Source organism: Festucalex cinctus, chromosome 1, assembly GCF_051991245.1.
Source record: "Festucalex cinctus isolate MCC-2025b chromosome 1, RoL_Fcin_1.0, whole genome shotgun sequence".
NCBI classification, from domain to species: Eukaryota; Metazoa; Chordata; class Actinopteri; order Syngnathiformes; family Syngnathidae; genus Festucalex; species Festucalex cinctus.
The window spans coordinates 9,766,590-9,786,839 of NC_135411.1; the positions used below are offsets into that span (position 1 = coordinate 9,766,590).

General features: G+C 39.8%; 1 protein-coding gene and 2 long non-coding RNA genes across 5 annotated transcripts in view; 1 reads left to right on the forward strand and 2 right to left on the reverse strand.

Moving 5' to 3' along the window:
- LOC144014925 (uncharacterized) overlaps nt 1–9,515 on the forward strand; it is an 89,553-nt gene extending 80,038 nt beyond the window's left edge. For both annotated transcript variants that reach the window (XR_013282649.1, XR_013282652.1), the window contains exon 3: nt 9,192–9,515. This is a non-coding gene — a long non-coding RNA (uncharacterized LOC144014925). The remainder of the gene's footprint in view (nt 1–9,191) is intronic.
- On the reverse strand, nt 4,082–9,072 carry LOC144014894 (uncharacterized). Its single transcript, XR_013282627.1, has 2 exons — nt 7,844–9,072; nt 4,082–4,446 (listed from the first exon to the last, which is right to left on the reverse strand). It is a non-coding gene; the product is annotated as an uncharacterized LOC144014894 (long non-coding RNA).
- Nucleotides 9,119–20,250, reverse strand: part of ephb1 (EPH receptor B1) — a 298,219-nt gene continuing 287,087 nt past the window's right edge. For both annotated transcript variants that reach the window (XM_077515222.1, XM_077515216.1), the window contains exons 13-16: nt 16,034–16,183; nt 12,467–12,660; nt 10,711–10,866; nt 9,119–9,452 (exon numbers count right to left, since the gene is read on the reverse strand). In XM_077515222.1, the coding sequence (XP_077371348.1) occupies nt 9,344–9,452; nt 10,711–10,866; nt 12,467–12,660; nt 16,034–16,183 (609 nt within the window). In that variant the 3' untranslated portion in view covers nt 9,119–9,343. The remainder of the gene's footprint in view (nt 9,453–10,710; nt 10,867–12,466; nt 12,661–16,033; nt 16,184–20,250) is intronic.

Sequence of the window (20,250 nt, forward strand, 5' to 3'; positions counted from 1 at the left end):
ACCAGAGGGTAAAGATGACGTTTTGGTCCCTCGCCACTTTGCGGTCACTATCGGAGATTTTTTATTTGGGTCCATAACATAAGTCAATCGCTCCACACGCTTGCAAGTGGTAGCGTCGTTGCAAAAGAGAGTGCATCAAATTATTTGTCATAACATTTCGACAAAAATGTGCATTAATATTCACACTCGTATGTATAACGAAATTTACGGAATTCCTGAATTCCAGCAGTGTTTTAAGTGGGGAAAAATAAGAGCCGTACTCCCCTTGTTAATAAATAAATATATATTAGGGATGTTCGATACCACTTTTTTTCAGACCGATACCGATACTCAGACCCTCAGTACTCACCGATACCGATACCAACTGCCGATACCAGTAGTACATTTTGACAAATTAAAAAAAAATCACTATTAAAGGAAATATATTTGTTTAAAAATATATTTTAGTGATTTTTTTTTTTATTTGTCAAAATGTACTACTGGTATCAGCAGTTGGTATCGGTATCGTTTTTTGTTTTTTTTGTTTTTTTGTCAAAATTAAAGGAAAAATATTTGTTTAAAAATATCTTTTAGTGATTTTTTTTAATTTGTCAAAATTGTACTACTGGTATCGGCAGATATTTTTAAACAAATATATTTCCTTTAATTTTTACAAAAACGATACCGAAACCGGGCGACACGGCAGTCGAGTGGTTAGCATGTCTGCTTCCCAGTTCTGAGGTCTCCGGTTCGAGTCCAGGCTCGGACCTTCCTGGGTGGAGTTTGCATGTTCTCCCCGTGCCCGCGTGGGTCTTCTCCGGGTACTCCGGTCTCCTCCCACATTCCAAAGACATGCATGGAAGGTTAATTGGGCGCTCCGAATTGTCCCTAGGTGTGCGTGTGAGTGTGGATGATTGTTCGTCTCTGTGTGCCCTGCGATTGGTTGGCAACCAGTCCAGGGTGTCCCCCGCCTACTGCCCAGAGCCAGCTGAGATAGGCGCCAGCACCCCCGCGACCCTTGTGAGGAATAAGCGGTCAAGAAAATGGATGGATGGATACCAATACCAACTGCTGATACCAGTAGTACATTTTGACAAATTAAAAAAAAATCACTAAACGATATTTTTAAACAAATATATTTCCTTTAATTTTGACAAAAAAAAAAAAAAACAATACCGATACCAACTGCTGATACCAGTAGTACATTTTTACAAATTAAAAAAAAAATCACTAAAAGATATTTTTAAACAAATATATTTCCTTTAATTTTGACAAAAAAACAAAAAACAAAAAAAAAAACAGCACAGTCACTCTTCAATAGTCTTAACGCTCAAAAGAAGACACAAAAATGCTCTTTTAGATTCACAATTTTGAAGTATTTCCAAACCGGTGAAGTTTTGGTGAAAAACTGCTGCAAGCTAGCGCCACTTACAGGCAAGGAGGACTCACTTAACGTCTTCCCCCTCTGCCATCGCTCGCTTGTACTCGTCTGCGTCACGAGTACTCGAGTACTTGAAAAAAGGCTGGTATCGGCCCGATACCGATATCTGGTATCCGTACAGTTAAGTGTTGAGAAGGTTGGGTTTGTTATGGCTCAGTAGATGCACAAGTCGCCCCCAAGCTATCGATTTTACAGCTTCGACGAAGAATGCCTCCTAACCACCGTAGGACAGCAAAATACTTTTAATTCATTGCCACGTTTGTGTGCATTGTAACCAAGCATTTGCATGAAGCGCAATAAATTACGGCGTTGGCTCAGGCTTTCATCTTTGCTTCCCGTTTTGTGAATTGATTGTGAGTGTTGCGTATCAAACAACTGAAAAAGACAGAACGTTGGCCGGTTGCTGAGTCTGGTTGGCGTCCTCTCTTCTCCGGCGCCGCCGTCAGGCCTGCTCCAATATGAAGCCAGCCACTCATCAATCATTTACAAGTCAATAAAGTCTTAACGCTTGAGTGGGAAGAGTTGGGACACATCCGCTCGCTCGCTCGCTATCTTTTGACTCACCTCATCAAGCATGTCATTACTTGGGAACATACTTGGAAAGAAAACAACATCAGAATCACCTCCTGGAAACTCAACTTTAGAAGGGCCTCACTTTTTGGGAATGTAGAGTTTTATACAACTAAGTCATGTACCTAAAATAAGGATAAAACAAAAAATAAGATTACATATAAACATATATTATTTTATTAACTCATTCACTGCCAATGACAACTATAGACGTCAAAAATCCAAGCAAACAGCCGGTGTTAATTTTGAAAAATAAATAAATAAATATAATTAAATTTAATTTTAATTAAAAAAAAAAAAAAGAAATTTCAATTTAGTTTTAGTTATAGTCTTCTGACTAAATATAATTAAAGCCTTAGTCATAACTTAGTCACCTGATTGTATTTGAGTTTTAATCCAACCTTTAGTCGACAAAAATAAGGAGCAATTTTAAGTCGACTGAATTAACTTCTGGAGGTTGAGACCCAGTTTGCGGTCTCAGTAAGACCAAGACCGATCACGATGCACGATGGTAGCACTTAGCAATGAAATTGTCATTGTTGTTATTAATAACAATGGGGATTAATAACTATGAATGAAAACAATGAATAACTAAAACAAAATTCAAATTTCTTGTCAAAATTTGCACTGGCTGTTTGCTTGGATTTTTGACGTCTATAGTCGTCATTGGCAGTGAATGAGTTAACTACCTACTACTTTTACCTTTGAGTCTCCTACTTCTGTGTTTTTCCAATGATCAAGTCCGGGGTCACCAATGTGGTGCCCCAGGTAGCCTGCAAGGACCACAATTGATTAGCCTGAGGGCCTCGTCGAAAATAATTCGCCAGTGTTGGGAAATTGGGATTTTCTAGGAATGATGTAGAATTGATTTGAAATTGCAAATATATTTATATTGATATTTCTGTTTCCTAATTGTGAAAAATCATTAACATAATATATTATCATTAAGCATGAAAATTACGTATATAATATTATTATTAAAGGTAATTTGAGCATCTTTTTTATTATTATTATTTAAAATGTAGTTTCAGTTAGTTTTTGTTTTTTTAAAAAGCATTTTTGTTTTTATTTTATTTCGGTAACAATATTGTTTATTTTTTTAAAAATTGTAGTTTGTTTTTTTTTACATTAGTTTTAGTTAACTAAAATAACCTTTAATGGCACCTGTTTTTTGATACCCTCCCTTCTTACTTTGACCATCTCCAAACATTTTTGTTTTATTTTATTTGAACTGAGTCAAATGCCATTTTTAGCATATGTCGCGGGCCACTGAAAAATGGACGGCGGGCCGCAAATGGCCCCCGGGCCGTAGTTTGGACACCTCTGCTTTAGCATAAGTACACTTCATAAAACCAATTTTTAAAAAGATCTTTTTTATTGTTCTGTTTGTGATTTAAATCAAAGTTCAGTTCAATGTTGCATTTAAGGTGCAGTAAAATAACATTCATTTATACAGTTTTTTATACAACGTAACTTTTATTGATTGTATTATATATCAGGCATAGTTTGTAACCGGAAGTGATGTCATCAAATAGCAAATAAGGACGATACAGTATGATTGTGGTTTATTTTAAATAGAATACAGTGATGTTTTTCTTCAATAATGATACCTAAATTAAAGCAATGAATTATGAAATAAAATGCTATAAAAATGTGTGCTTGTGTTTTTTAATGCCGACATTGATGTTTTGTTTTCACGTTTCTTCATTGGTGTACCCCAACGCTAATAACAGTGGCATCATGGCAAGCTACATTCGCAAGCGCTACATTGTTGCACTTCAGCTTTTGTATTATTTACGACTAAATTCTCTCGTTGGCATTTTGGACACATATCAGAGACGAAATCTGATATTTCTCTGTCTGCCTCGTTATTATGAGTGACGGCTCCATTATTACTGGTGAAGACTTTAAATATCATCTGTCAGTTCTTTGTGAAAGTAAACATTAGACATCTGACAAGCCTGCTGCGAAATTACTGTGGCCCTCCCACCTCTGATTTGTTGACTAATTCACAGTTTCATGTTGATATGAAAAAAAAGAAGAAAAAAAAAAGACACGCACTCACACAAATACGTCAGACGATGAGTGGACTTGTTCTGTCAAGGCGTTTTATTATGTGCATTTTAGTACAACAGTTTTCAGAAAGTTACAGCTTACAAACTCTTGGACGTGTACTTTTGTCACAATTTACAAGTGAGAGCTTTTACAGAAACGGACGGGAAAAAAAGGGCGACTTTCACACACGCGTACGATGTACCGGCGCCTGTCGAAAATGTCTGTACACGATCAGGCTTCGCACGCGCACGCATACAAAAATAAAAGCCATGTTGAACGTGTGTTTGTACCACAAGATGGCGTGAGGTCGTGACTGGTTGCTTTCCTTCGTTGGCCGCCTCCGACGTCCCTCTCGTTGACCGCGCGCGTGTACAAAAGAGTGCGTCGAGCCTCCCCGGGTCCTGAAAGGGAAGATTTAAAAAGGAGAACGTTCCGTTTCAGGCCATCATTCAGGTCAACCTGCTCTCGCGACATCAATGACAAGCGTGAAATCGGCAACTAAGAGGGTCACTTTACGACACTTTACAGCGTCGTAAAAAAAAAAAAGAAGAAGAAGAACGAGCGCTGTCAATGGTCTCCATATGGAAGAGGATCCCGAGGGAGGAGGACGCCCAGCCCGCCTCGTGTCATTTACAATGTGATAGTGACAAACAGAGGAAATGGCGAGAATAAAATGAGAGCGTTTATCTCATTGGCGGGCTCTCGTGTGGACGAAAGCAAACATGAGACGGCGCCCGAATGGAGTGCTAATGCATTCGAATTGAATCCCGCGGCCGGTATTCGTGCCAATCTGAAACAGTGTTTGGAAACACACGCTCACTTTCTAATACTGACGGAGAGCAGAACATTTTCAGGATGAGCACAATTATTATTTTTTTTTTAATGCTGTATATTGTGTCAGAATGTGGTCAATTTTATGGAGCCCCTAAGGCAGAGTGGTGTCCAAACTACGGCCCGGGGGCCATTTGCGGCCCGCCGTCCATTTTTCAGTGGCCCGCGACATATGCTAAAAAAAATGGCATTTGACTCAGTTCAAATAAAATAAACAAAACAAAACTCTTTGGAGATTGTCAAAGTAAGAAGGGGGGATATAGAAAAACAGGTGCCATTAAAGGTTATTTTAGTTAAAGGCGCTGTCTGCCAGTTTCACTCTGGAAAAGGCACTTTTTAAATACAGGATGCACACACTTTAACTCCTTCTCAGTCTACTCCTCTTGGCTTAAGTTAATGTATGGTTGTGATTTTTTTAATTTACCCCCAACCTCCAGCCTATATTTTACCATTTTGTGTCTGTTTTGTCAACAACGGGACGTTTCTGGGTGGTGTCTGTGGACAGACGGTTGTTTCCCCCTCCACCCAATCGCAGAGCGGGGGTTGGGAGTGGGCGTGGCTGGAGCGGCGGGGGGCGTGTAGGCAGACGGGTTGTTTGTTTACGAGTAGAGTGATAAGAGTGATCAGAGGCAGGGGGGCGGCGGGCAGAGGCAGGGGGTGTGAACGTTGAGCTCGTGTGGGTTGAGCCATGGGAGGCGCCCATTTTGAATTGTTTGTTTACAAACAGAAACGGTTCGTTTACTAACAGAAACTGTCAAACCTACTGACAGGCCCTTTAATGAAAACTAATGAAAAAATAAAACTACAATTAAAAAACAACAATATTGTTACCAAAATAAAATAAAAACGAAAATGCTTTTTAAAAAAACAAAAACTAACTGAAACTACATTTTATGTTTACAAAACTAACTAAAACTAACTATAATTATAGCAAACATGTCCTTGGTTTTAGTCTTTGGTAATTAATTTAATGTGTTTTAAATGTGATTTTTAGTAGATTTATTTTGATATAAATTATCATTATTATTATTATTATTATTATGATTTTTAGTAGATTTCTTTTTTAAATAAACCGGAATAATGACGTTTGAAAGTTTGTCACACAGAAGTGACGTCATCTAGCAGCAGCCAATCGAAAAGCACCAAAAGATAATGTCGCTCCCATGGTGTTTTTTAAATATAGTGCACAAGTAATACACATAAAAAAAAAAAAAAAAAACTAATACTAATACTGAAACTAACAAACTAAACTTAAACCAAGCATTTTTTAAAGAACTAAACTAACAAAAACTAACAGAACCACCCTGAAAACTAATGAAAATTAACTAAAATGAAAAATTCCATCACTATAATAACCCTACTGCCATATTACAAATAAATTGTTTTATATACTGTAGCATTTTTCTAAATATGCAAAAGCACAAATACATTATTTGTACAATTTTTAGGACTAAACACAAGTTCTCTTCGTAACATTATGTGGCCCTTGCGTCCTTCTGATTTTCTGTATGTGGCCCTCAAATGAAAAAGTAAAAAAAAAATACTTAGCTGTCAAAGTAGCACCATTATGACCAATGTGAGTGAATGTTGCTGGCACACAAAGAAATATATTTGCAGCCCCCCGGTTGGGAATGAGCGCACTGGAGTATGCAAATACATACATGCGCTATTTTGTGAGATCATTCCAGACCGGCGCCAAAGCAATTTTGGCAACGATGATGCGCTCGAGTGTCATGTATGCTTGACACTAAAAGCCTTTTTGTGCTCATGCAAATCTAAACGGCACTGGTCGCCTGTCAGAATGGCATTGGGCATCTGTTGGCAAACGTCAGCCCAGATGCTCACTTGGGCTCCGTAGAGACGCAAAAAAAGGGGGCTCGTTCGGATTTCGAGCGCCCGCCACGCTTTCCAAACATGCGTGCCCTCTTCCAGACCGCCAGCAGCACTAATGTGGTTGTGCTCCACTTTTTTTTTTTGTGGCTTTTTTTTCAATGGTGAAAGAAGAGTCCAATGTTTCTTATTGTAAAGTCAATGTTTATTAGTGTTGTTCCGTTACTCACACGACGAACACTAAAAAGACGCTTGCTTGCGGCGTTTTTTTTTTGTTTGTTTTTTTGCGTCACCACAACATCCTATTTCTGTCATATTCTTTCGGCTTCAATTTTATGTCGGACGAATGCCGAAAATGCCTATTTTTGCCCAAATATGTTTGGTGGCCGGAAATTTGGTGCATCACATCATATAGTATAATATTAGGTGTGTCAATTGCCGAGTATCTGGTGATTCAATCCGAATCACGATTCGATTTCATACCGATTAATCCCGATACAAATCTGTAAGTCAATTAATGCATTTTTTTTTATCTCAAATTTAGAAAATATTAAAAAGTAAACTTGTACATGTAAACTGGATGTACTGGTCAATTAATGCATTTTTTTTTTATCTCAAATTTAGAAAATATTAAAAAGTAAACTTGTACATGTAAACTGGAAGATTTGTAAGATAACAAACAAGTTGCAATCTGTTTCATGTTTGAACAGCATTAAAATAAAAATATTAGGGCTTAATGTTCCATGCTTAAAGTGTGAACCCTGACCCCAAGTGAGTCTTTTTGTTGAATATTTCCATAAAAAATTGATGTTTAAATATCGATTCATCCGCGTATTTAAATTGATACAAGAATTGCGCGGCGTAATATCATGATCGATTTTTCTTAACACCACTATATAGTATAGTATACAAACTAAAACTAATAAAACTAAACTTAACTAAAATATAGCATTTTTTGGGGGGGGGGAAATCCAAAATAAAAACTCACTCTGAACACTAATTAAAACTAATTAATTAATTTAAAGATAATAAAAAACAAATGGAACTATTACAACCCTCACGAAGACAGAACACAATATTTTTTGAAAGCGCAGTCAAAACAGCGAATGAGTTAAGTGGCAATTGGTGGACACTCACCATGAATGTGGAGCCAGCCAAAACCGGGAGGCGCCTTCCTTCCCCCGCTGCACTTCGGACAAACACAAGGAATTCAAAACAGAAAACTGTACAAGTAAGTAAGTGCTCACCAGCAAAGAGACGGCATGTCTACACCCACATTAAACATGACCTCCAATCAAAAAATGCTTTTGGGGAACTCCTACACAGCAATTTTCATGTACCGTATTTTCCGCACTCTCAGGCGCACCTAAAAGTCTTCAATTTTTTCAAAAGCTGACCACGCGCCTTATAATCCAGTGCGCCTTATATATGGATCAATATTGAGCCGCAACAGGTCTCGCTGTCAAGACGCTATCGGTGACCCTGCACGATCGGTGACGCGCATGCGCAGAAGATCCCGCCATCTTGGATCGCTAGCTAATACTAATAGTTTACCTCAGAGAAAATAATAAAACAGCTGTTTATTCAGTTTGGAGTTGTCAAAAAGCTGGTTTGTAATCTATTAATAAAGTTTGACTGACCTATCTGTTTTGTTGACATTCCCTTTAGCGCAGCACCATCTAATGGATGCGTAACGTAACCCCTGTAGCGCCTTATATATGGAAAAAGTTTGAAAATATGTCATACATTGAAGGTGCGCCTTATAATGAGGAAAATACGGTAGCTCTACAATACCAAGACTTCACTTTTTCCAATTTTTTTTTTTCCCCCCACATATCCATAACGTAAAGGTTGAGTCAAGTCTCGTCTCTGGATCTAGAAGACGTAAAATCCCGTCGTAGGGATCCGGGTCATGTTGGGACGCTACACATCGCGTGTGTCCAAAGCAGTCTTTGCCAAAAATGCAAGCAGAGAGTTCCTGTACGTACACATTCATGAGCATCACCTTCAATATGAAGGTCTATTATGAAAGATATAATCATATTTCGCAAGAGATAAACATATTTATATTCTCCCGCCCACGACTCCACAGGTAGTGTTAAACGCAAGAGTGGCGCATCTTGCTAACAGAGAACAAAACGTGGACCAAAAAAAAAAAAAAAGATGACATGAGCGGTATTCTTCCTGTATTCTTCTCCCCCTAAACGACTCCTACTGATGACGTTAGTATTCTACCACTTATGTCTGGCCGGGTCAAAGGCATCTTCATTGCACACCAGTTTCAAAAATAAAAAATCACAGCTCACACGTCGCTTCTAAAATAGTCCGGATAACATCGAGGTACAACAAGCGATCCCGACTACTGCTGAGGAAATCCCCCCCCCCCCCCCCCCCCCCCCCCCCCCCCGCCTCGATTACAGTTTCAGCTTCCTTATGCCTGGACCCTGAACTCCGCCATGTTTTTTTTGTTTTGTTTTTTTCAAAGTGTGGACCCTGGTCTCCTGGTGATGATCAGATTAAGACGACAGTCTCCACTCTGGCGCGTTCCGACGGATCGGGGGTCATTCGGGGGCCGCACTTGCTGTTGGCGACGGTCCTCCGAATGCTGCCCGCTCCGTGGCACGGCGCCCCCTGCAGTCATGCCATGGCGGTGGGCGACTGGCTCATCTGGACCCTCATGGACTGGATGTTGCTGAGGATCTTCTTTTGGTGTCCGGCTAAGGTCACGCCTATTCGCAGCAAGTCCCTGATAAAAAAACAAAACAAAAAACAAACAATTAGGGATTAAACTACAAACTTAGTTTACGAATATGAAATCTATTTTCCCCCATTAAAACAATTTAACCGTTTCCAAACTTGAAAATTTCACTTTTTTTTTGTGCTATGTTATGAACAAAGGAAAATTAGCACTATACTGAAAAAAAAAAAATATTAAAGGAGAATGTAAAGAAATAAAGACGTTTTATGATGTGCAATCACTGTATATAGCTACTGTAGTATCTGTGTGTTGAATGTGTGCTTTTAAGAGACATGCCCTGACGAGTGATGTCATGAGTTGGAAGGAGGTTGGCCCTTGTTGAGAGCTTGTTAATGAAAAAAAAAAAAAAAAAAAAAAAAGAGCACAACCCCCCCCCCCAAAAGCGAATAAGTAATCTTTGAAATACTGTGAGAATTCCTTTATTTATTTTTTTATTTTTATTTATTTTATTTATTAAACAAACCCATTTTTATCATTCATGTGTTGAAATACTGTGAGAATGCTTGTTTTTTGTTTTTTTTTGTTTTTGTTTTTTACAAACCCATTTTAATATACTATTATTTATTTCATTATTTATTTTAACAAAGACATTTATATCATTCATGAGTTACTTGCAAAATAATATTTTAAATTTCAAAACCACCTGTAAGTCAACCAGTGTCCGAGAACAAATTGCATCCGACTGTGCATTCCAACTGCATTCACGTATTTTTGCAAAAAAAAGTCGTGCTGTCAAAATTAAAGCGTTAACTAATTAATTAATCACCAAAAAATATTGCATTAATCATTGTATTACCACAGATTAATCACACTATTAATTTTGACCGCAGATGATCCTTTTTAGCCGACAGTGGATGCATTCAAGTAAAGCATTTAATAAATGTTTACATATGCCGTAGGTCATTTTTTCCCCCCCATTTTAAATTATGCAAATAATTAATTGATTAGAAAAAGCAGGATGAGCGTGTGCGGCGGGCAAAAATGTTGGGAAAAAAAACTTTTTTTAAGTCAGTGATTAATCATGATTAATCAAAATTCTACGATGTGATTAAAAAAATTGAATCGTTTGACAGCTCTAAAAAAAAAAAAAGTGACTTCTGTTAACGACTCGTATTTTCGTGCACTCTCGAGCGCCTCATTCAGCATGTTGGCTAACTGGAGAGAGAGTTTGCCGTTAAAAATAGGCACACTAGACTTGAGCGGGCCCTTCAAGCGCCGCATGGGCTTCGAAACGCGCCAAACTCACTCTGAGGTCATTTGAGCCACCAGCTGCAGGGACGTGAAGCCCGAGTTGAGGAAGCTGTCCCCGTATTGGCTCATCTTGATGGCACCGAGCCAGTCTTCGACGGAGCTGAAGGTGTTGAAGTCGGGTATGGATCGGTCCAACAGTGGCTGAGAAGGCCTGCGGGCGGAACAAGCACAAACGACTCAACATGGAGTCTGGAACAGAATGCAAGAATAAACAAAGTGGAATTGAAACGAGGGCGATGCATCATGGATGAATCGCGAGCAAGGAGAAGTCATGTGTGATGCAATCAGTTGTAAACGTGTTGGCTGTGCACAACATCGTACATAATATATACCGCATTTTCCGCACTATAAGGCGCACCTTCAATGAATGACATATTTTACAACTTTTTTCATATACAGTGATACCTCAGCTCACGAACTTAATTGGTTCCCAGAAAGTGTGTGTAAGCCGAAAAGTTCTTCTTCCGAACATTTATTTCCCATAAGAAACCATTAAAATGAGAATAATCCGTTCCCAGGTCCCTATAAAACATAATTTTCTACTAAATAAGCCTTAAAACTACACAAAAATATACCTTATTTTATGTATAATAAATGTGCTATTGTATTGTAATTAAAGAAATAAAGTGTACTGTATAATAAAGTCGTTTTATTTACCTTTGCGATGGTAGTTCTTAAGGATGGTAGCAATGGTAGACTTACTTCATTCGCGAGCGTTTATGGAACTTTTGCCGCTCATTCGCGCTTTCGTGCTCACCGGAGCGGAGGAGGCGTGTCCCTTGGTGAACAAGGAAGTGGAGCACTTTAGCGAGTCAACAAAAAGTGAGCACCGCCAACTACTTTCACCTCTTTCCTGGGACTAAACTGCCGTGGCACGATTTTCTCCTTTTTTGAGGTACGTGATAGCACTTTCGCTTTTTTTAGTGGCGCGAACTCCATTGACTACAATGCAAACGCGCCGCCGTCCCTCGCCGTCCCTCGCTTTTGGTGAGAACGTAGCATTAGGCTTAACACTAGCCTGTGGTGGGGTCTTTTTCGGTCCCATAATAGCAAAAGTACACTCAAAATGTCTATCAAACACAAACCGCGTCCGCACTAAAAGAAAGGGGGTGACGAACTGGGACGCCGTGAGCGTGCGTCAGCTTCTTGTGGTCGCCACCGTGGTGCCGTTCGACCGCGTGGTTTGGTTCGTCCGCTGAAAAGTAGTTCGTCAGCAGAGACTAAATTCTCGCGAATTTAATGTTCGTGAGGCGAAAAGTTCGTGAGCTAAAGCGTTCGTCAGCCGAGGTATCACTGTATAAAGCGCTACCGTAGAGGCTGGGGTTACGTTATGCATCCATTAGATGGTGCTGCGCTAAAGGGAATGTCAACAAAACAGTCAGATAGGTCAGTCAAACTTTATGAATAGATTACAAACCAGCTTTCTGACAACTCCAAAATGAATAAACAGCTATTTTATTCTTTTCTCTGAGGTAAAGTATTAGTATTAGCTAGCGATCCAAGATGGCGGGATCTTCTGCGCATGCTCGTCACCGATCGTGCAGGGTCAACGATAGCGTCTTGACAGCGAGACCTGTTGCGGCTCAAGATCGATCCATATATAAGGCGCACTGGATTATAAGGCGCATGGTCAGCTTTTGAAAAAATTGAAGGCTTTTAGGTGCGCCTTATAGTGCGGAAAATACGGTAAATACAAGCCAACCAACAACAAGCGTGACGTCAATATCTCCATTTTTTCTTTCCCGACTTACACTGCGGGGATGTTGGCGACGGCTTTGAGGCTGGTGGGGTTGCGGATCATCTTGTCCAGAGTGCTGACGATGTCTGTGAAGCGGGGCCGCACGTTGCGGTCCTTCTGCCAGCAGTCCAGCATGAGCTGGTGCAGCGCGCTGGGGCAGTCCATAGGCGGCGGCAGACGGTAGTCCTGCTCGATGGCATTAATCACCTGAGGGAGGGGGTGGGGGAGAGCTTTTATCTGCTTTCATATTAAGGTAATAGATAATTGTACTCCCGCCGTGTTTCAAACTAATTGCGCATCCGCCTCCCCTTATCCCGACATGGCCAGTGACCTGATCTGACCCGATAGATGCACTCCCTCGCAATTAAGCGTACGCTTCATCGAGCAAGACTAAATAACAGGCCTGCGCATGGATCGATGGTGACTCGAATGAAGGAGTTAAGTGGCCGCTGAAAATGATCACTGAATTTTCATATTTGAGTCAGAACTCGTCACGGCGTATTGTCGCCAGAGAGGAACGTCTGGATGGCATGTCCCATCTCCGTATGTACACGCCAGACACGCTGAGGATCGTTTCAACATTCCATGATGCATTTTTTGCTGACAGCATCTGCCACATGAAATAAATAAATATGAGAGCAGTGTTTTTTTTTGTTATTAATTCATATTTTACTGTATTTATATATCCACATTTATTTTTATTTTTAAAGTTTTTTTTCCTCTATTTTCATTTTTATATATATTTATTTCCATTTAGATTATTTTTGTATTGAATTTTTAGTTATATTTGTTATATCCGTTTTGATTTCACCGTAAAATAATTAATTAATAAATTAAATTTGGGCATTTTTTTGTTCTCCATAAAGATGAGACTAGTAACAACATGGTTGTAAAATGAGATGGAAAGAGAAAAAAACTTTGTTTTGTCATTAGCCGGGGGTACAGATTTATATATTTATTTTTTTTAATTTATTTCCACTTTTTTTTTTAATCTCAGTTTTTATTTTTCTCTGTATTTTTCTTTTTATTATTTTATTATTATTTTCATATTTATTTTTTAGTTATATTTGTCCTCTCCATCTTTATTTATTTATTTATTTATTCAAGCATTTTTGGTTCTCCTTAAGGATGAGGCTGGACCAACATGGATGTAAAATAAGATGGAAAGAGACAAAAAAAACTTTGTTTTGCCATTAGCCAAGGTACATATTTATATATATATATTTTGTTATATTAATACTTTTCTTTTTTTTTTTTTAACTTTTTTAATCTCGGTTTTTATTTTTCTCCGTATTTTACCTTTTATTTATTTATTTATTTATTTATTTATTGTTTTAATTTCCATTTATATAATTTCTATATTTAATTTTTTAGTTTGTCATCTACATAGTTATTTATTTATTTATTTAAGCATTTTGGTTCTCCATAAGGATAAGGCTGGACCAACATGGATGTAAAATGTACTAGATGTGAATAAAAAATATTGAAAATGGCACTAAATAAATGCTAAAAAATGAGCGAGCTTAAAGAAGACGTCTCATTGTGGCGACGCGTTAAAAGGCAGACGACGCTGACGTCATTGATGGATCTTCTTCACATCTTTATATTTTTGTCTTTTACTGTACTGTACATTTTCCCTCAGATATAATTTTCCATTAAAATGCATCAGTGTGCGATAAGGACCTGCTGTGAAATTGAGTATTAAAGATACTATCAGAAAAAAAAATTAGACACTCCTCTGTACTCCGCCGCAGAGTCGAGCGCAACTCAGCAGAATCTTGATAAGTGATTCATCCTGAAGTTTGCGCGCTTGGAAATAACGTGTGCGGCGAGGACAGCCGGGCACGCCGAGCGGCGCCAGTTGCCACCGCGGCCGTCCGCCTCGGCAGGTTGCCGTTTGCTGCTGGCCCACTGAGGCAGCATCTGTCGCATTGGATGGTCCTCGTGGAGCAGCATCCACCGAGGCCTGATGGTCCAATGGGCGGAGCTCTTCGCTCGCTTACAGAGAGCGATCTCGGAGTTTGGGAAGAGTTCCAAAGCGCGCGTCTTTGCGCGTGGATCCAATCCAAACGGACGCCGGAAACAAAACAGCCCTCGAAAATCTCTCCGGGGAAGTTTAAGGGGAGAGCGGGAGTGAGATCGGGCCTGGAAGACGACCTCGCGCAAAGTCAGAGTCAAGGACATCGTCAACGATAAAGTAAAATGGAGATTATAAAATGTGCGATTCATGACTACTTATTATTTCGTGTGCTGTCCTCGATAGTATGTAAAGTACATATGGGGTTGAATTGACCTTTTATTATTATTATAAGCTGTTTCATAAACATTTTCCTTTATAATGAATGCAATGCAATTAGGGCTTGGTTTAAAATTAGTGTTGTTCCGATACTGTTTTTTGGCTCCCGATACCGATACCGATACCCAGATTTGTAGTATCGGCCGATACCGATACCATACTGATACTTAAGTTTTTTTTTTCCTCAATATGAAAAAGCTGTCCCGCCATTGGTTCAGAGCATTCAAGGGCCAATAGGATATCTTAGATCGGCATGCAGTGAACATGTCACATATCAGTGAACGTCGTGCACCAGCAAGACACAAGATGCTGCATCCAAAATCCTATATTAGTGTTGGAATTAATGGTATCGGCATGTTACTTGTGAGTACTCACCAATACCGATACCACTGTTTTAATGCAGTATTGGCACCTCTGCCGATACCAATATCGGTATCGGAACAGCGCTATTTAAAATATCGATATCGTATCGATACGTATCGATAGTAATTGTACTTTTGCTGAAAAAAAACAAAAAAAACACGTCACAGTCCAATAAATGAAAAATCCATTTTGATCATAATGCTAAATGCTAAATGAAGTGCACTTATGTAGCACTTTATCTAAGCCATATGTTGTCCCAAGCACTTTACCAAGCTTCATATTTAGGGATGTTCGATACCACTTTTTTTCAGACCGATACTGATACCGACACTCAGACCCTCAGTACTTACTGATACCGATACCAACTGCCGATACCAGTAGTACATTTTGACAAATAAAAAAAAATCACTAAAAGATATTTTTAAACAAATATATTTCCTTTAATTTTGACCAAAAAAAAACAGCACAGTCACTCTTCACGCTCAAAATAAAACACAAAAATGCTCTTTTAGTTTAAGATTAACAATTTTTAAGTATTTCCAAACCGGTGAAGTTTTGGTGAAAAACTGCTGCAAGCTAGCGCCACTTACAGGCAAGGAGGACTCACTTAACGTCTTCCCCCTCTGCCGTCGCTCGCTTGTACTCGTCTGCGTCACGAGTACTCGAGTACTTGAAAAAAGGGCTGGTATCGGCCCGATACCGATACCTGGTCTCGGTACTCGCCCATCCCTAGTCATATTGCCACTTTTATCCATCCTGTTCTGTTACACCAGCTAGCTAGCCGCTAAGCTAGCCTTAGGTTATCTTTTTTTGTTGCCAATCAAACAATCCCGTGACACTGAAAATTCAGTTTTTCGCATCCAATTCGCATCTCAGTTGGCGCAAATTTATTATTATTTTTGTTATTTGAATAGCACTTACATCTTGATTGGACATGTCCCAGTAGGGCCTCTCTCCAAACGACATCACTTCCCACATGACAATGCCGTAGCTCCACACGTCACTGGCGGACGTGAATTTCCTGTATGCGATGGCCTCCGGCGCCGTCCACCTCACAGGGATCTTTCCACCCTGAAAAAACAAAACAAAAGAAGAAGAAAAATGACTCACTAATCCAAACTTGTCACGGCAGTCTGCACCAAAATGTCAATCGAGCAAAGATGAGTCACACATGCAAGTCTCAAGCAAGTCCAAGTCATTTTGTCTTCCGTGCAGTGTCTGGTTTACATTAACTCATTTGCTCCCAATAACGTGTAAAAACGTTTTTTTTTTTTTATGCTTTAAGTGTCCCAAAGACGTATTTATACGTGTTTTTTTTATTTTATTTTTTTATGCTAGAGCATACAGAAGGCTTTGATGCAGCCTCTCAACTGCAAAGAACGGTTGCAGAAATGGTAGTTATTACACAAACGGCCAGCAGGTGGCAGCAGAGCAAAGGAGATCAACCAGGGCCATCTTGAAAAAATGCTCAATTACAATTTTAACCAGATTTGTGAAAACTGATGAAACTTAGCTCTCTTCTAATTGCTAATTTCTGCAAAACGGAAACAGATAGAAACATTCTTTTTTTTTTTCCTGGCGAAAGAAGAGACTTTAATCTTTCTTTTGACGGGTTCCAAGCTTTTATAGCAATAGAACACAATATTCTGTGCTCCTTGCAAAATCAGTCAAAATCCAGTAAAACAGCCGGGAGCGAACGGGATTGCGAAATGTGAAAATGGCGGCGAGTGAATGAGTTAAGAGAGAAGACAAAGAAGGTCAAAAAATGATATCATTGGACAATTTCTGTGTCTTCAATCTAAACTGGTATGTAATGTGTAAAACACCACCACGTGTCAAGTCAAGTCGAGTCCTGAGTCTTAACTCGCAAGTCCATAATGTGGAGTCTCAAATTGTTGACTTTTTCTCAAGTCATCAAACGAGTGACTCAAGTTTCACTGGACTTTCGTCCGTCACGCTCCCGCAATTTCGCCCTTCATCCAATTGGGGCACGATTGTAAACATACAGAAGATTCGGCAATTGTCTCGGCAAAGGCTCCCAACAGCATTTACCCTTCACACATCAACCGACGACGTCTCTCCACCCGCACTTTGAATTAAAGGAGATAGGCGTCGGCTCCTGCCTAATACATCGAGTGTGTCCGCCTGTAATTGGACTACCTGAGTCTCCAGCACAGCCGCGCGCTCTCTTTTTTTATTGAAACTGACAGCTGCTTGTCCAATTTTCCAAATAGGCACGCAGAGGCATTGATAGTTTTGTGTAAACAGGCAGACTGTCAAGCTGCGTATCTTCAGCCCACCACCGGTTTAATAATGCCAATTAGCCCAACCTGAGAATTCGCAGATAAGCCACAGTTGGATAACAGACACCGAGGGAAAAACAGACCAGCATGAGCGAGGGCGCAGAGATGGGGATGAATTCAGGCAATGAATAGTAATCCGAAGGATTTTCATGCATGGTTTGACACACTGGTGAGAATTAATCTTTAAAATGTGTGTTCACGTTGCTTGCGTTAACGTATATTCTTGTCAAAGGGAGTGCACGGATGTGTTGAAAAGTTGGCTTTTGCTCAGCACATTGATTTACCTTTAAAGGGGTGTCCCTTCAACTGCAGACATTTAACTTTTGACCCTGAATGCACCCTGTTGTCGTTCAAAAAGCTCTAAGCCTCACCCAGAAAAAAAAAAAAGATGGAAAAGGCAGACACTTCTTATCAAACAAGAAAAGCTAATACAGAGTTTTGACACGGGTAACGGACCGGCGAAGGTGAGATGTGACAAATCGGAAGATGGACAAAACAGAAGTTCGAGCAATCATTACGTATTTTCAATGTTGTGTTGGTCACGACCGATTCGTTCTTGAGAACGAATCTTTTCAGTCAACGTGAGTGAACGGCTCACTTCTTGAAGCGATTCGTTCTTCTCTCAGTTCATTTGAGAGCAGCCACGCTCATGCCGTCAGTCTTCGCCAACGACCAATCAGAAGCTAGCCTCAGACGTGGGCCGGATTTTCCTACACATGCAGCTTCACTATTGGTTGTTCAGGAACGAGTCACTGGGGAAGCTTCCCGTTGGCGGGACGTGAACGGATCAGTGAGCGAACGAGTCAGTGGGTGAACGTGTTGCCATTTCCGGTTCAGGAACGAACGATTCAGTGAATGAGTGTTGCGGCTGTTGCCATTTCCCGTTCGCGTACGATTCATTGAGTGAACGTACTGCCATACCAGTTCAGTGAGTAATTGTAGTCTTGCCACGAGTGATTCACGATTTGCCAAGGAAGGAACTACTCACAGATACGCCACTGCTGGATTTCACTTTGATGGATTGGATGTACTGGTTTCTATGGTTCTCACTCTGCCTCATCGATCCTTCCCTCCTTCCTCTGTTTTGTTTTTCCTCTGGTCTCTTGAGATCTTGTTAATTTGTTGGAATTTAGAGGCTTCTGGGGTTGTCGTAAGACTTTGATTTTGTAACCATGGGGAAGGCAGGAAGTATTTGGTCGGTGCTGGATTTCACTTTGATTTATCTTTCTTTTCTCTTTATCTTTTCTGACCCCTTTCTCTGGTCTCCTGACCGTTTGAACCTCACGACTCTGGCGAGACTCTGAAGTACCTGGTTAAGGTGAAGGGTAATGGGATTTGTATAATGTTTTAGGTGAATTAATGAGTATAAATTTATACGTATTTGCACCCACACATACACACACACACACAAAAAAAAAAGAGCAATGATGATAAGACGTTGAATCGGTAAGACTACCGAATGAACAATTCTGAGCTCTTAAAAAAAAAAAAAAAAAAAAAAAAAAAGACAAAAAAAAAAAATAAGAAAAGAAACGCCACTACTTCCGTGCTGGCGGGGACAAGCTTTCATTATCATGTTTCTCCAAGCTAACGGCTAATGTGGTGTCCGTCCACGTACTGGGCTGGGGGCAAGCGTATAAAAACAAGAGCGAGTGACAGTCTCTCTCTCATCAGCACATGACGGTGTGCCCCGCGCTGCAGCAGCGGCGAGATGACGTTGTTGGGGTCGTCTTTAACTGATTTATTATCCTCTCTGTGTACTGTGAGTGACGTCTACTGTAATTATTATTATCATTATTATTGTCATCATTATTATTATTAAAATTATTATTATTACAGTTGAATTTAAAAAGTAACGTAATTTAAAAAAATAAATAAATAAATTTAAAAAAAAACCTTTTTTTTTTTCTTTTCTTTTCCCCTGAAACGACGTCCGGGGGGTGGAACGATTCGGTGAATGAATCTTTTGAACGGTTCTTTTAAGTGAACTGATTCTCGTGATTAGGGGTGTTAAAAAAAAAAACGATTCGGCAATATATCACGATACTACAGCACGCAATTCTTGAATCGATTCAATTGGCAGCCGAATCGATTTTTTAATGTCCATTTTTGATGGAAAAATATTCAACAAAACGTCTAACTTTCACACCTTAAGCATGGAAGAATGTTGTATTAATAATGGAACATTAAGCTTTGATATTTTATTTCAAAGCAGTTCTAACATGAAAAAGGTTACAACCTGTTTGTTAAATACAGTGGCTCACAGTTATAAAACTGAAGTTACATTTTCACGGTATTTTCTAAATTTGAGTAAAAAAAAAAAATCGCAACAATCGACTTGTAAATTCATATCGGGATTAATCGGTATTGAACCGAATCGTGACTTATGAATCGTGATACGGATCGAATCGTCAGGTCCTTGGCAATTCACACCCCTACTCGTGATTCAGTTCACCTAAAAGAACTGCAATGCCCATCACTAACAGACACTTGCTGAGGACGCCCCCTCCTAGTAAAATGTGAGACAAACCTCTGTCACGTCAACCGCTGATGAAGAGACCGATACCATTCATCTCATCATATGGTCTTGGATGACAGACGTCTTACTGTCCAGCAGATATTTAACTGATATCTTAAGCAGAGCAGGAGCAACAAAGGCTCGCGAGGGCGAGCACACGGAACGCTGTTTTTTCGTCAGTGTACATTTCAGGTCGCAAACCATCGCAAACGGCATTGCTTGCTGCATTGCTGTCGGCCAATCAGATGACAGCTACGACACGGCCCCGCTCGGCTCCAGACGACCGGCGCTGCAGAACCACCTCCGAGTAGCCGTAC